The following is a 14185-nucleotide window of genomic DNA, read 5'->3' as shown; positions in this document are numbered from 1 at the left end:
TTCATTCTGCCGCTCACGCCATATTTGCATTCATAATCTGTATAATACTTCTCCCCCTTTTTGACATCAGCAGAAAGGATTAGTATCAGATAATAACATAATCAATAAGAGTTCAATAGAAGAGTTCAACAACCAATTTCGAATCATAGTTCAACATCCAAATGTCAAAGTGTAGACCAAGTCACAACACATCAAAAACAAGTATCAAACGCGAAAACTTTTCTCAGATTACCTTAGCAATATTATCTCCCCCTTTTTAATGATGACAAAACTTTCCATGCAGATATATAGATTTTGAGATAATTTTGAGAAATATGATCAAACATATAATGTAGCAGATATTCAAAATATTCTATATGAGCAAATATGAGATTTTTAAACTCTGTTCATGAATAAGATAAGGCACAGAATATGATTTGCATTTAAGCAAAGCGCAAAATCTGAACCATAAAAATCTGAATCACAGTCTGTCTCTTTTCCTTCTCATCCAATAGTCTGCATATCAAAACATATCATATCTGCATATTTCTCCCCCTTTTTTTTTGTCAACATCACAAAAAGATATAATCACAGCTTAATATTATGCATCAAGTAAATAAAATTAACCAATAAGCATGTATGCATATTTACATTTTCTCCCCCTTTTTGTCATAATCAAGATGCGATAATAATGAAGGGTATCACGTAGAGAATATACAATAAGCTCATATTCACATACTATCTTCAAAATATATTTGGCATATGTTCATCATCTTTCGCATATATTCAATATAGCTCGTGTTCTGTAGAATCAAATATCATATATATCAACGAACACGGATGCACATAATAAATTTCACAATCTTTTTGTCATAATAAAACGATAATGTAAATAAGAGATTTGTATATGACAAAAAATAAGGGAAATATAAGAATACTAACCTTGATTATGCATAACTTAGCAAGTTCTAACATACATTACCTTTTCTTACATAGTAATCATGAGCGATAGAAATTAAATCAACTTTATCAAGGTTTTCCCATACTTGATATATGCTCCCCCTCAATTTGATTTCATTTTGAGATGATTCCCATTTCTTTTGCATTTTTCACTTTTTGCTCTTCATACCTTTTTTGTTTATCTCCCCCTGTCGTCAAGACAGCTTTTGCGAATAGCTTTCATTGCGGCTTGTGCACGTTGAAGAGAATATTTCCTTTATTTTCTTTGTAGCAGCAACATCCGCAACATAGGTTTTTGAATTTCGAGAAAGAAATTTATTTTCTTCAATCAAGCTCGTCTCGAATTCAATTTGCATAAACTCAACAAACTTTTTGCACAATTTAGCTGTTAAAGATATAATATCTCATGCAATATATAATGCCCTTTCTTTTGAATAAATAAATTGAATAGCATATATAAGAGTGTCAAATATTTCATTCCGAAGCAACTTATCCTTTCGTACGACGCATGAAGCGTTTGCTTAGAATATTTTGATATGCCTCCAATAATTTGTGAGAATTATGCACAAAGAGGAAATTTTCGATCCTTCGAAAATATTACAAAATCTCCACGATTTTGGGATCAAGATTTCCGAACTTCACAAGGAAAGATTCCTTTACAACCTGCAAATACTTGTTAGAGAGATAATAATCTTTGCAAAATATAGAGCATGTCATGTACATACCTTCCTCCGATTTGCGGATCAAACTTGCCAATTGTAATAAATCTTCTAAGAATATAGCAAGTGTATCCAAGTACATAAAAGTATGCAATAATATCTTTCAAGATTGTAGGAATTTTCCTTAAGCATGAATCTCAGATGCATAAAGATAATATGACTTTAACGAATTTCGCAAAAGAATAGTATGTATTTCTACCACGTGCCAAGTCATGTAATAAAACTGCGCCATGCCTTATGACAAGAGATGTTTGCAATATAAATCATATGTAAGTCATAAGCAATCATCATGATTCGTGTAGAAATTTGCAAGGCAAGATGATAAATATGAATTTTTTATTCTCTTACCCAAGGTATATGTTTGAAATATACCGTTGATTTAAAGATGATCCTTCTCAATTTTTGCTTGAGATAATCCTCTGATTGCACCATGATTTATGTAAATTTGCAATCATTCTTCCTATGTAGAATTTTCTGCAATAAACTCACTTCCTTTCTAGTATCCATGTATTTGGATCCTTTCCTTTTGTTAGACGCAAAATAGGAAGCTTTCGTAGAAGCTTAAGGATACTTTCCCAACAATCTCAGTAGAATATTTAAGGGAAATATATCATGCATAGTAAAACAATATCTCGTAAAAAAAATTCTTTCTTTGTAAGGCATGACAAGATCGGAGAGCACGCAACGAGTCCATAAATCTGAATTATTTCTTTCCCAAAACGAAATAAGATATTAATCAATCTCTTTTATAAAATTTCATCTCAAGATCCTTCAAAATAAAATTGACTTTTATTTCAAAAAGACATTTCTAACGCAATTATAGAACATGCCAAAGAATATCGAATATAATGGGAATTTGTAGATATGTAAAGTATGTTCCCAAAACAAATTTAGAATTTGAAAAATATACCTTTACTTACCAAATTCTCTTTCCTTTATTCCCTGCAAGAAAAGTAATCTCATCTTTTCTTTGATACCCATATTTTCTTGAGTCCATTTTGGTTAGGATCAATCATTCTCAGAATGTCTCTCTGAACCGGTCTCCAAACCTTAGGACAGTCATTCTTAAAGTGATTTGTATCACCGTAATTTGAGCACTTAAAGGAAGTTTGATCATTGAATTTCACAAATTGCTTTTGAAAGTGATTTTGATACACAAATCTGGGGGGTCTTTTCTTTAGTCTTTCTTTGACATTGGGAAAAGCATTTTTCATTTCAGTATTTTTCTCAAAACCCAAACCTGATTTATTATAAGAGGGAACTTGAATTGACAAATATGTTTAAGATTTTTCAAACCCATTGAGAATTTCTTGGTTATATTAGAAATTTCATTTTTCAGAAGTTCTTTTTCATTAGAGATACGATCAAAACTTTCCTTAGAAATATTTTTCAGATCATAAATTTCCTTTTTCAATAAATCATTTTTCTTTTCAAGGAATTCTTTATTCTCCTTAATGAGATTAATTTCTTTTTGCAAAAAATCAATCTTATCCTTTTGTGAGATATCTTGCTGTCACGCCCCGAACCCCGACGGGCTCGCGACACCCCTCCGAAGGTCGTATCGAACGCTACGTCCCAGGACGCGTCGCCGACCCAAACGAAACACCCAACGATAAAGGCAAGCGGAAGCGAAATAGAAATAACCCCGACAATAAACAATGACAACAGGATAGCACAAAACAATAATTTCAAATACACAACATAAAAAGGGAACAGTGGTTGTTTAGCCTACTTCACTATACAAAAGAGGGGCATCCGAAGATGAAACGAAGCATCAAATGCCCAAGGTCACTCCCGGTCTCTGAACCGCATGTGACGACTATCCGTCACTCCAATCCTGAAAATGTTTAACAACGGGGGATGAGATAAATCTCAATAAGTAAACAACCTAAACCCTACATAGGCCAATGCATACCCAGACGAGTCTAACATGCAATCCACTAGCCAACACAATCAATTTCACACAACATACTTACCTCGGCTCGAACTACGTGCCAACTCTGCACATTAGAATCCACCATAAAGCAATAATAATTCAAGAACATAACATCACCACTCAAACGCCATAACCACGTATATTCAATCAATTCAATCACACTCAATTCGCATTCATGGCCGAGCAACTTTCCACGACCCGGGTCAACACCCCACAAGTCAGCCCTCCGATCAAGCCGGGCTCCGTCCCTCATTGGACCTTTCACACTTTCTCACGACCCGCGTAAACACACCTCAGGTCCTTTCTCACAGCCCGCGTAAACACGCCTCGGGCTCAGCCCTCCGATCAATCCGGGCTCGGTCCCTCGTAATCACGTCTCAGGACATTTCTTTCTTTCCCATGACCCGCGTAAACACGCATCAGGTCTAACTTTCCTTTCACGGACCACCGTCAACACGTCTCAAGTCCGTTCTCACATGCATACAAGCCACACAATTCAATCAATTTCCAATGACTGCCGTCAACATGTCCCAAGTCAAACTTTCCTTTCACGGACCACCGTCAACACGTCTCAAGTCCGTTCTCACATGCACACATGCCACACAATTCAAGTCACGAGCTCATCACACTAGCCCACCAATCCGACACTTAAGTCGGCCCAATCAAACGTCAATTTCATCCACAAACGCCATGACAATCCGGTTATCGCATCCACATAAATTAGCCACTAAACATGTCACATAATCATCACAATTTAATCTAACAATTACTCACATTCAAATATTAACCCTAATCCACGTTTAGCCCCTAAACCGGTACTAATCACACCCTAAACAAGTCTAAAAATACCCATTATACTAAGTAGGGCCTAAAATGGCTCGGGTGAACAGTGTTGAGCTCGGCACACGCGCGGGCACGGCGGTCGGCCACAGGCAAGGCGCTTGGCACGGCGCTCGGCACGGCGCTCGGCCACGGCGCTCGGCCACGGGCGCGGCGCTCGGCCACGAGTAAGGCACTCGGGCAGGCACGAACAAATGGCCGAGTGAGCGAGCGGGCAAGCGGCGGCGGCGGCGGCGACGGCGACGGCGACGGTGGCGGCAGCGAGCAGCTGCGACGGCGACGCGGCAACGACAAGCCGAAGGGGAGGGGGAGGTCAGCCGGGGTGGTGAAGGCGAGAGAGAGAGGGGGGTGGGAGCTGAGGAGGCGCGAGCCGGCGGCGACAGGCGGCATGGCGGCGATCGGTGGTAAGGGGGGGCTGGGTGGTGGTGGTGAGAGCAGCGGCGGCCGGCATGATGGCGTACCTTCGACTGGCGAGCTAGACAGAGGGGAGAGGAGCTCGGGGAAGCTAGGGCTGAGGGGGGTGAACCGGCGACAGCGGCGACGCAGCGGACGGGTTGAGCAGGGCGGTGACGGCTGGGCAGCACCGGGCCGTGACAGGCACGGCGGCGAGCTGGCTAGCGACGGCGGCGGCGTGCGGCGGTGGGCAGCGTTGAGCTCGAGCGGCGAGCAGCAAGCAGGACGCCAAGGCAGTCGGGCGAAGCAAGAAGGAAGGAAGAAGAAGAAGAGAAGAAGAAGAGAAGAAGAAGAAAAGAAAGGAAGAGAGAGAAGGGGGGGAAGGGACGTTGCATGGGGGAGTGGGGGAGAGAGAGAGAGAGGGGACGGGCGCAGTGGGGGAGGGGATGGGCGCAAATGCGGCAGAGGGAGGAGAGAGAGAGAGAGGACAAACGTCAACGTACTCGATCGCGATCCAACGGTCACGATTCGAACCCAAAAATGATCCAACGGCCCACGAAAATCCTAATTAATAATATAGGAAAAAGGGCCAAAAGAAATCAAATAAAACACACTATGAGGGAGGTCTACTAGTCCAAATCCGCACCCGATCGAAATTTCACTTTCCACATATCTCGGGCAATATCGAGGCTGGCCACAATAATATCGACACCATCCAATTAAATTCGTCTCGGAACTCCGAGAAATTCGACACCAAAGTTTGGGCTCTAAATAACGGCCAAATTCGATCGAGTGCGATTCTAGCAAAATCTCTAATTTAAAAATAATAACCCGAGAGTGATCAGTTCCGGGCGATATTTTATTATAAGCGCACTGACGAAATACACGTTTTATAAATCCCAAAAATTGGCCGAAATTCGGAATGTCACACTTACTGTTTTAAAAGATTGTTTTCCTTTTTTAAACATTCATTTTCATATGCAATTGACTCATCAATTTCTTTGTTTTGAGTCGTATTTTTAAAGACAAAATCTCCTTCTTCAATATAGAAATCTTTTTGAAAACAGTTTTGTTAACAATGACTAACTCATCAATATAATTTGCAACTACTTCAGGAATTTTGGAATTACTTACTTCGTCTTCTTTATCAGAACTTGATTCTGAGTCTGAATTTTCCATCAAGCAGATATTGGCATATTCTTGTTCGCTTTTATCATAATCTAAGTCACTCCATGTTTCAGCTTTGAAAGCCTTCTTATATCGTTCATACTTTCCTTTGTTCTTTCTGAGAAGAGGACATTTTGGCTTTATGTGTCCATTCTTTTTGCAGTGGAAACATATCACGTCCTTGTTTTCTTCATCTTCGCCACTCGATTTCTTCTGAAAGTTTAGCTTTTTGGCTTTTGATGGCTTAGAATTCTTGAATTGCTTCTTTGACTTATTCATCTTCACCTTCTTTGCCATCTTTCTCAGTTTCTTGACCATTTGAGCCAACTCTTCATCTTCATCCTCATCTTCATCTGAATCTGTGTCATCAGAATCAATATTAGTTTTTAAAGCTATGGATTGTTTTACCTTTGGGTTCTTCAGTATCTAAGAACTTTTCAGTTTCATAGGATTAAAAAGTTCCAATAAGTTCGTCTACTGTGAGTGGTCTGATCCCCTGAGTTTCTCGAATAGAAACTTTGATGTTGTTCCACTCTTTTGAAAGAGCTCTCAGCAACTTGTTCACCTTCATAGGTTCTGAGATGAGATTGTTTTGGAATTCAAGCCCATTTACGATCTCAGTGAATCTGCTCTGCATCTCGGAAGTTGTTTCATTTGGTTTCTGAGTGAAGGACTCGTACTGCCCAAGGAGAATGTTGAGATTTGTCTCCTTGACTCTCTCTGTTCCTTCATGAACAAGCTTAAGATGATCCCAAATTTCTTTTGCAGTTTTGAGATTTGCAATTCGTTTATATTCAACACTTGCTAGACCATTGTATATGGCTGTTCTGATCTTTGCATCCAGATGGATCTTTTTGGAAATTTCTTTGGCCGAGAGAGGTAGAGCTTGAGGTCTGATTTGCTCTCTAATTTCTTCGGTAGAAGGTGTCTCATTTTGCCCTTTGGAAGTTTCTTGGGATTTTGTTTCGGTTGAAACGTTTGGAATGATTCCATATTCAACGATGTCCCATATATCCTAATCTATTCCCAAGATGAATGTCTTCATCTTGTTTTCCCAGACACTGTATTCAGTTCCATTGAAATAAGGCGGTCTGTTGTTGTGACCTGACTCAGCGTTACTAGCCATCAAGAATCATTAGCTCAGAAGTAAAATAACACTTCAAAGAAAAATGAGCACTAAGCTCTGATACCAATTGTTACGGCTAGAGCTATAACCTAAAGGGGGGTGAATATGTGATTTTACCAAATTAGATGATTTAAACCTGCGGAATGAATATAGTCGAGTTCAACAACTAGTATGATCAATATCAGATGGATGTGTATGACAAACTTGTATATAAGTTGTCATCAGATGATTGCGTCTGATGACTAAGATGATGTTTTGACGAACTCGTTTGATAGATATGTATGCAGTATAATGTCAGCAATAATAAATGAAAGATTAGGGATAGAGAATACTGCACACAGATCTTTATAGTGGTTCGGCTTTATTAAGCCTACGTCCACTCTCCACGCTGGCAGCATGTTGGCTGTGTTTCACTATTGAATCACCAAAAGATTACAAGAGCAATGCTTCTCAGATGATAGACTACACTATCACGTACACTCTTCACTCAAGTAATTTTCTTTCTGAAGTCACAACATCGAATATAGTAACCACAAGTATGTAAGATCGAAGCTCTATTCAGACTTTGGAATTCTCGATTCCGGTTGTTCATCTTGTACGATGTTTGCACTCCTTTTATACTCCTCTATGTCCAATCTATACGTTGGACAGTCTTCAGAGGATTGATCCCCAAATCAACCTGTTAGAGAATCTTCCCAAAAGAATATGCATAGCCGTTAAAAGAAGAACCATTATCTCCAGGTGATTTGATCGCCCATACAATCAAATCAAGGTTTCCATAAGTGTAGTCCTTCGTGTTTAAGGAACGATCTTGTGATTGCCAATTAGGATATCTTGATATATCAATTTGATTGTCCTGCATAAACTTGCCAAAAATAACACTTATTGAATCTGACGAGGAATTATGAGTCTGATGACAAAGTCCTTTCATCGACTCAGTCTGATGACTCAGTATTTACCTGCATCAAATAATTTAAGTGTGATTGTGGTCAGAAAAAGATTGTTTTGTCTTTTTTCAAAACTAATTAGAGATTTTCCTCAACAATCACCAGTCGTCAAACTGACAAGAAGAGGTCCAGGAATTTGTTGTCATTGAAAATGGACACAAGCGATGAAGTTTCAGCTGAGAATTAACCACTTTGATGCTCTCGGCCACGAAACAAGGTGAAATAGAGGAAGTGCATGGCAGCGATGAAACTTCACAATGAGGGCCACAACCACTAGACGAAGTTCAACGGCAAAAGTCGGAAGGGGGGCGAGAGTCAACTTAGTTTGATGGGGGCACGATGGCAGGTGGTGCGACGGAGACCAATGAAGTTCAACGGCGAAAGTCAACGAGGTGCGACGGAAGCACTGCGCAAGAGGAATCAGGAGAGCAATCGACGGCGACAGTGAGGGAGGACTGTCAAAGGGAGAGGTGCAACGGTGACCAAGGGTTGAACATGACGGATGGAAGGGCATCGTTTTTTGTCGAGCCGTGTTGTTTTGGGATTATTGGTGCGACGTCGTTTTTGTTGACCCATTAAATGGCGTCGTTTTGGGACTATGGTGCGACGTTTGATGATACGGCGGCGTTTTGCAAGTCTACATGGATGGGATTTTTTAAATATAATGCCAACTCATATAAAAAAATATAATTAAAAAAGCCACGTCTTAATTTTGACCGGAATTTCTTGCCTTCAGCATTTAAGTGATCGTTTTTTCTCTGATTTGGAACTTAAGTAATCCGACGAAAACTTTTGGCACTAAAAATGAGCGCCGTACATAACTTTTGGGACTTTTAATGTCTTTCTCCCGCAATTTTTTAGTATAGAAAGTTGATGACGCCAGAGAGGTGTTTCGTTGGAGAGTTGGAATCTGAAAGCACCGACTATTTATGCGTATAGTTTTTGTTGCTTAGAAAGCAACTTGGAACGTATTCTCACCTTAATAAATTTGCATTAGAGGCAATCGCTCCGTTTATTTTGCCAAGCATTGATCAGGAATAATTCAGCATCTGCAATTTCTTCCTCCATTAATTCTTGTCAACATGAAATTTGTCTTAAGATGTCTGGATTTACCAAATAGTTTCGTTGAGGAGGACACTTTTCCGATTGAGGAACATTGGTAGGATACGTTTTCTTCCTACAGATATTTTTTGTTTTGCTGAGCTACTGCTGTCTGGTCTTTCATTTGGAATATGCAGCTTTCATCAGACTGGGACAGACATTTCTCACGAACATAATGAGCTCTAAACACAATTCAACGAAAATTTAACTATTCTGTCCTAGCTACTAACTTCTGCTTTTGGGAAGAACCTGAACCTTACCATTTCCATATAACAGGTCAGTTTTGTGTCAGTCATCTGAACTTGTTTAATCACCATATGGAACTATGCATAAGAGCAACTAAAACAAGGGCTTAATCAATTAGGAATTGAAGAGTTCCTGTCCAAAAGCTGCATTTAATTATGATTATTCAACAAATCGAATGCCAAATGTTGATGTCTTCCGCTTTATTGAAGACAGAAGGCAATGCAAATGGAGGTCCACTGCACATCCCTCACAGGAAGACAAACACTTGGCAACAAGTCTCTATAGCAAAATAGGGGCACCATTGCAATTGGTGGGGGGCTTTATAATCCTCTGAAGAACCTCTATCCTCAATTTCTGGATTTTGCGGCTACACATATCGACTTGCTTTCCCAGTCCTTCAACCTCCTTCATGATTACTCTCAGCTTCTTCTTGATGTCTGCTATTCCGAGCTTTACTTCTTCTGCTCCCTCCTCAATCGGAAAATCAGCTTTCTGCAAGAGGCCATTGATCTGTACCTCCAAGGGGTCAATCATACTTCTGATTTTGTCCAGGTCCTTGAGAGCACGAAAGGAACCGGCCTGTAGAGCTTTCAGTTGTAAGAAATTATTCATGTAAATCATGGTGACTTCTCTTACAGAGTTTCTTGCATTTTGGACTCCTAGACATTGTTCGCATCATTATAGCTACTTAAAAATCATGCCAGCCTCACGATGTTCATTATGTTAATTGCCAGAATTTCTAGGGAAAACTATGGATGCTGACTTGGTTTGACTAAATTACGGGGATGATCACTGTAATTACAAAAAGGGAGGAAAAAGGTTTGTAGTACTCACTTGCATTGAGGTGATCACCTCCTCCTGACCTATCAATGCATTTTCATAATTCTTCCAAAGGGAGTCAATCCACTTGCCAATCGCATCCATGGGGATGGTGGTTGCAGCCACTAGGGCAGCAACGACTGGCGGAGCAGCCACCGCAGCAGTCGTGACCGAAAAGATCAGAATGGCTGCAAAAGTTGCAACCAGTATCATGCTTGAGATTTTCTTCCACATCTGTATGCTCTTGAGCTTCTTCTCAATCTTATTCTTCTTGATTCGCAACTTCTTGAGCATGGACCTCTTTTGCTTGTAAATCGTCGGAAAGATCTCGAAGAACTCCTTGGGGAAAGGGTCTCTGGTCTCCTTGAATTTTGTCAGTTCCTCCAAGATCATCGAGTAACTAAATTTATCCAAGGTATCTGCATCAGTTTCATGTGAAACAGAAAAAGCATGCATATTCCTCACCAAATTAACCTTATAATGTTAGGATATCAAATTTTAGAAATCAACTCGATATCATTGGCATGTTAGGATATAAAGTTGAATGCAAATGCATAGAGAAAATAGGGGAGATTGAATGACTTAGCCAATAATTGAAAATAGTGGCTAGCAAGAACCAATATACTAGGATACGTGTGCTCGAAATGAAGTTCCTTGAGAACTGAGATACAAGTACCTGTAACGCCCCTCCCCATCTCCTTCTTCGAAGCAATGAAGTGCAGCGATAATTGGCAAATGAGCATCGCGCGCATGCTTCAAGCAATTCTCAAGGGCAGCACAGAAATCGAGGGTGCGCAAGCTATCTTTGAAGTAGTCCTCAACAAGCTCGAACAGCTCTTGATTACTCCAGATGTCTTTCTTGCTATCCAAGATGACTTCGACAACTTCCTGGTTCATCTCCAAGAGGCACTCGGTTATCTCTTTCAGAGAATCCAGTGAGAGAGCTTGGACATCAACCCCGGAAGCAAGAGTGCTGAGGACTTGGTTCGTCCGTGCTTGGAGGTTTGCATCGAAGGTTCGCAAATCCGGGTCAGACTCCCACGCTATTCGGTACGAGCTGATGAGTTCCTTTGGGTACGGGACTTTGGGTATTGAATTAGCGTCTGTTGACGAGGGAACCGCTGGAGGGTTTCTTCTGGTGTTGGAGTTTGCCATTGACCTTCAGGTGAGATCGCGAGGTTTAGGAAAAGGAAAAAATGAAGCAGTCACAGAAGTTTATGTCCCTTAGAAATTTCAGAGCATGCAAAAAGGAAATTGAAAGGAAGAGCATGGGAAGGAATTCCGAACTTTGTCAGAAGACGGTGGTCGCATGTCCCAAAAGTTAAACTATTACAACAGCAATAACCAGTACAGGCCCATAACAGGCAATCATATAAAGACTCAAAACCATAACATTAAACTCTAATTCGAGAACCAAGTCTATCTATGTTGATGAACATAACCAATCATGCATTATCACAATGCATGGTTTACGTGTCACGTGTGCTGTTGAGGACAAGAATTAGATAATTTTGATGAGATTCACTCCCTTCTCACATGCTAAGAGACACATTTTATGCAAGAAAATGTCATACGAGTATGATTTGATTCTGGGGTTGCTCCATTGGTTCAATAAGAAAAAAGAACATACTTTCACTAAATGACTTGAGTAATAAGATTAACAAAGTCCATGTCCTATACTTAAGTAGCTAAAACAACACGAAATTCACATTTTTTTTTGTTTAGGAGCAATTACTTAGCGGTAATTAAAAAAGGGTCCACGAAAAAATTAAAAGCTTTATCTTGATCTTTTTGAGAAATAGAGAAAAATCATAACGAATTTTTCGAAGTTCAATGAAAAAAAGAGTTCATCGATTGAGAAATCCAGACAATAAAAAAAATAAGACGACTTAAGAGATTTAGTACACCTTTTCTTTTTTTTATTATAAATACGGAAAAATATATTTTCCTATCCAATTCTTTGGATTCGATAGAACTTTAACAAAAAGGTGGGAACTTTCACACGAGGCATGTTGCTAAAACGAGGTGAAACTAATCTTCATAATTGAGGAAAATGTCATACAAAAAAATCCCAAAAGTTATTATAATCATGTAATTAAGAAGATAGCCATTTCTCACAAAATTACCATTTGGAATGTTCATCCAACCCTAAGAACAATTCAATTCTCACTTTGCGAACTGATATGCGCATCCACCGACCACCATACTCCGATAACCAACCCAGCTAAATGTAATCTCAGATGGAAAAATGAATCGAATGAAATCTATATGATGTTTAATATGAATGTTCATAATCGTAGGGTAGCACATAACAAACAGCAGCCGAGCACAAGGGTCCGCCTCTTGCCTATGTATTAGGTGATTTTCTAGTGCTTAGATCATGAAGATGCCCCAAAAGAAATCATTTCTAGGGTCTCCGAGAGTCATCCTATCGAAATGGGCTAATACACACATTTTCAACCGCAACAAGGGAGTTCTATGAGTTATAATCAAATGTGGTCATGAATTTTTGAAAATTCATGAGGGCCTTCTCATATACCTAGCCTGCATGATAATCAACAGAAAGTTAAGATACCACAATCTCTACAAGATCTAAAATCATAACGGGAATACAATCAAACAAGCAAGATTGCTAACTCTTTTTGCACCATTGATTATAAGTTGGAGTTTTCCTTACCTAGATGAGCTGCTTCTTGCAATTGACTGCTACGGGGACAGAAGATGGAAAAGAGAGAAAGGGAGAGGGCAAGATAGTTTGTTGAATGTTGTGGAGATGACGCACCCTTTCATGTGAGTTTTATAGATTTTCATATTCAAGGATGAACTTGATCCCAACCATATAGATTGTGTGCGAAGGAAGCTAAATATTGGGCATAGTTACCGAGAATGCTCATGCAGTTACCGAGAATGCTTATGCCAGATCAGCATTTTCTATTCTCGAGAAGATACCGAGAAGCTAGGTTTAGAGACAAGCCATCGACACCCAAGCTGTTCCGTGTTACATTTGTACAGAGAGTTGTAATATAGATTACTTGATCAGGCAGACATTATGATACTTCCGTATTTATCACATGATAAAAAGCCTAGATATAATGCGGATTACCCCTTTAGTTGTTGGATGCTTGCCAGTATAAAACCTTGACAACCGATTTTCCTTTTGTGTTAACTGAATTGTGTTAGAGATAGAATATGTTGACTTGTATTATACCTCCTTTTATTTTTCCTAGAGAGATTACTTCTTACATCTTCTAGGTAATTATGCTGTGCATCTTGTATTTTCCCGAAATTAGAATTTAGCATGTCATATCTTATCAAAAGGAAAAAATTATATGTTTATGAAAGAACATGCTTTTTCCTTAGTTTTAGTTGCTTTCCTATTTCTCTCTTGTTGCCAGTACCTGTGGTTTTTGCTTTAGGGGTTCAAGTTAGTGATGAGACTCTGTAGCTCCTCCAGCAAGGGCATTTATGGCGAGATGTGAACTCCGCCGAGCAGTGGCGGATTGATAGGGTGATGATGATGCGTGTGGTTGCGCGCGATGGTGGATCGTCTGGTGTGGTGGTGCTCTGCCCACTAAAGACGCTGAATTCTAGACCATGAAGTGAGCGGTTGATAAAAAGCGACAAGTGCTAGACATTTCAAATGGAGAAAAAATGATTCGATTAAGGGAGAGAGAGCAAAATCATGTACAAATGGAAAAACACATGAGCAAAATCATCATGGGAAACTATATTCTTTTGAAAAGTTAATTATACGTTTGAGTGATTAAAAGGATGATGTTCAATGCCATATGTCCAGGCAGCAACTTCAATGTTGCCACACAGAATAATCTTTTTCTTTATGTTGGGTCAACGAGATTTTTCCCCCCTTTTGTTGCTATTTGATTGTTCTCATGATAGACTACTACGTGTAATTAATATCATCCTAGTAAACTTGGATGAAGTGATAGATGAA

The 14185-nt window shown here is 39.6% G+C and overlaps 1 protein-coding gene across 1 annotated transcript; it reads right to left on the bottom strand.

Moving 5' to 3' along the window:
* Positions 1 to 9693: 9693 nt before the first annotated feature.
* Positions 9694 to 13759, bottom strand: LOC115669624 (UPF0496 protein At4g34320-like). The gene is made up of 4 exons (XM_056305026.1): positions 13632 to 13759; positions 10910 to 11392; positions 10249 to 10633; positions 9694 to 9993 (listed from the first exon to the last, which is right to left on the bottom strand). The coding sequence occupies exons 2-4, from the start codon at positions 11386 to 11388 to the stop codon at positions 9694 to 9696; spliced, it is 1164 nt and encodes a 387-aa protein (XP_056161001.1). The 5' UTR covers positions 11389 to 11392; positions 13632 to 13759.
* Positions 13760 to 14185: the final 426 nt, after the last annotated feature.

This window comes from Syzygium oleosum, unplaced genomic scaffold, assembly GCF_021117445.2.
Source record: "Syzygium oleosum isolate NSW1041296 unplaced genomic scaffold, Sole_v2.1 Sole_v2.34, whole genome shotgun sequence".
Classification (NCBI taxonomy): Eukaryota; Viridiplantae; Streptophyta; class Magnoliopsida; order Myrtales; family Myrtaceae; genus Syzygium; species Syzygium oleosum.
Note: the sequence above shows the minus strand (reverse complement) of the source record. Positions and strands in the feature narration are given on the sequence as shown.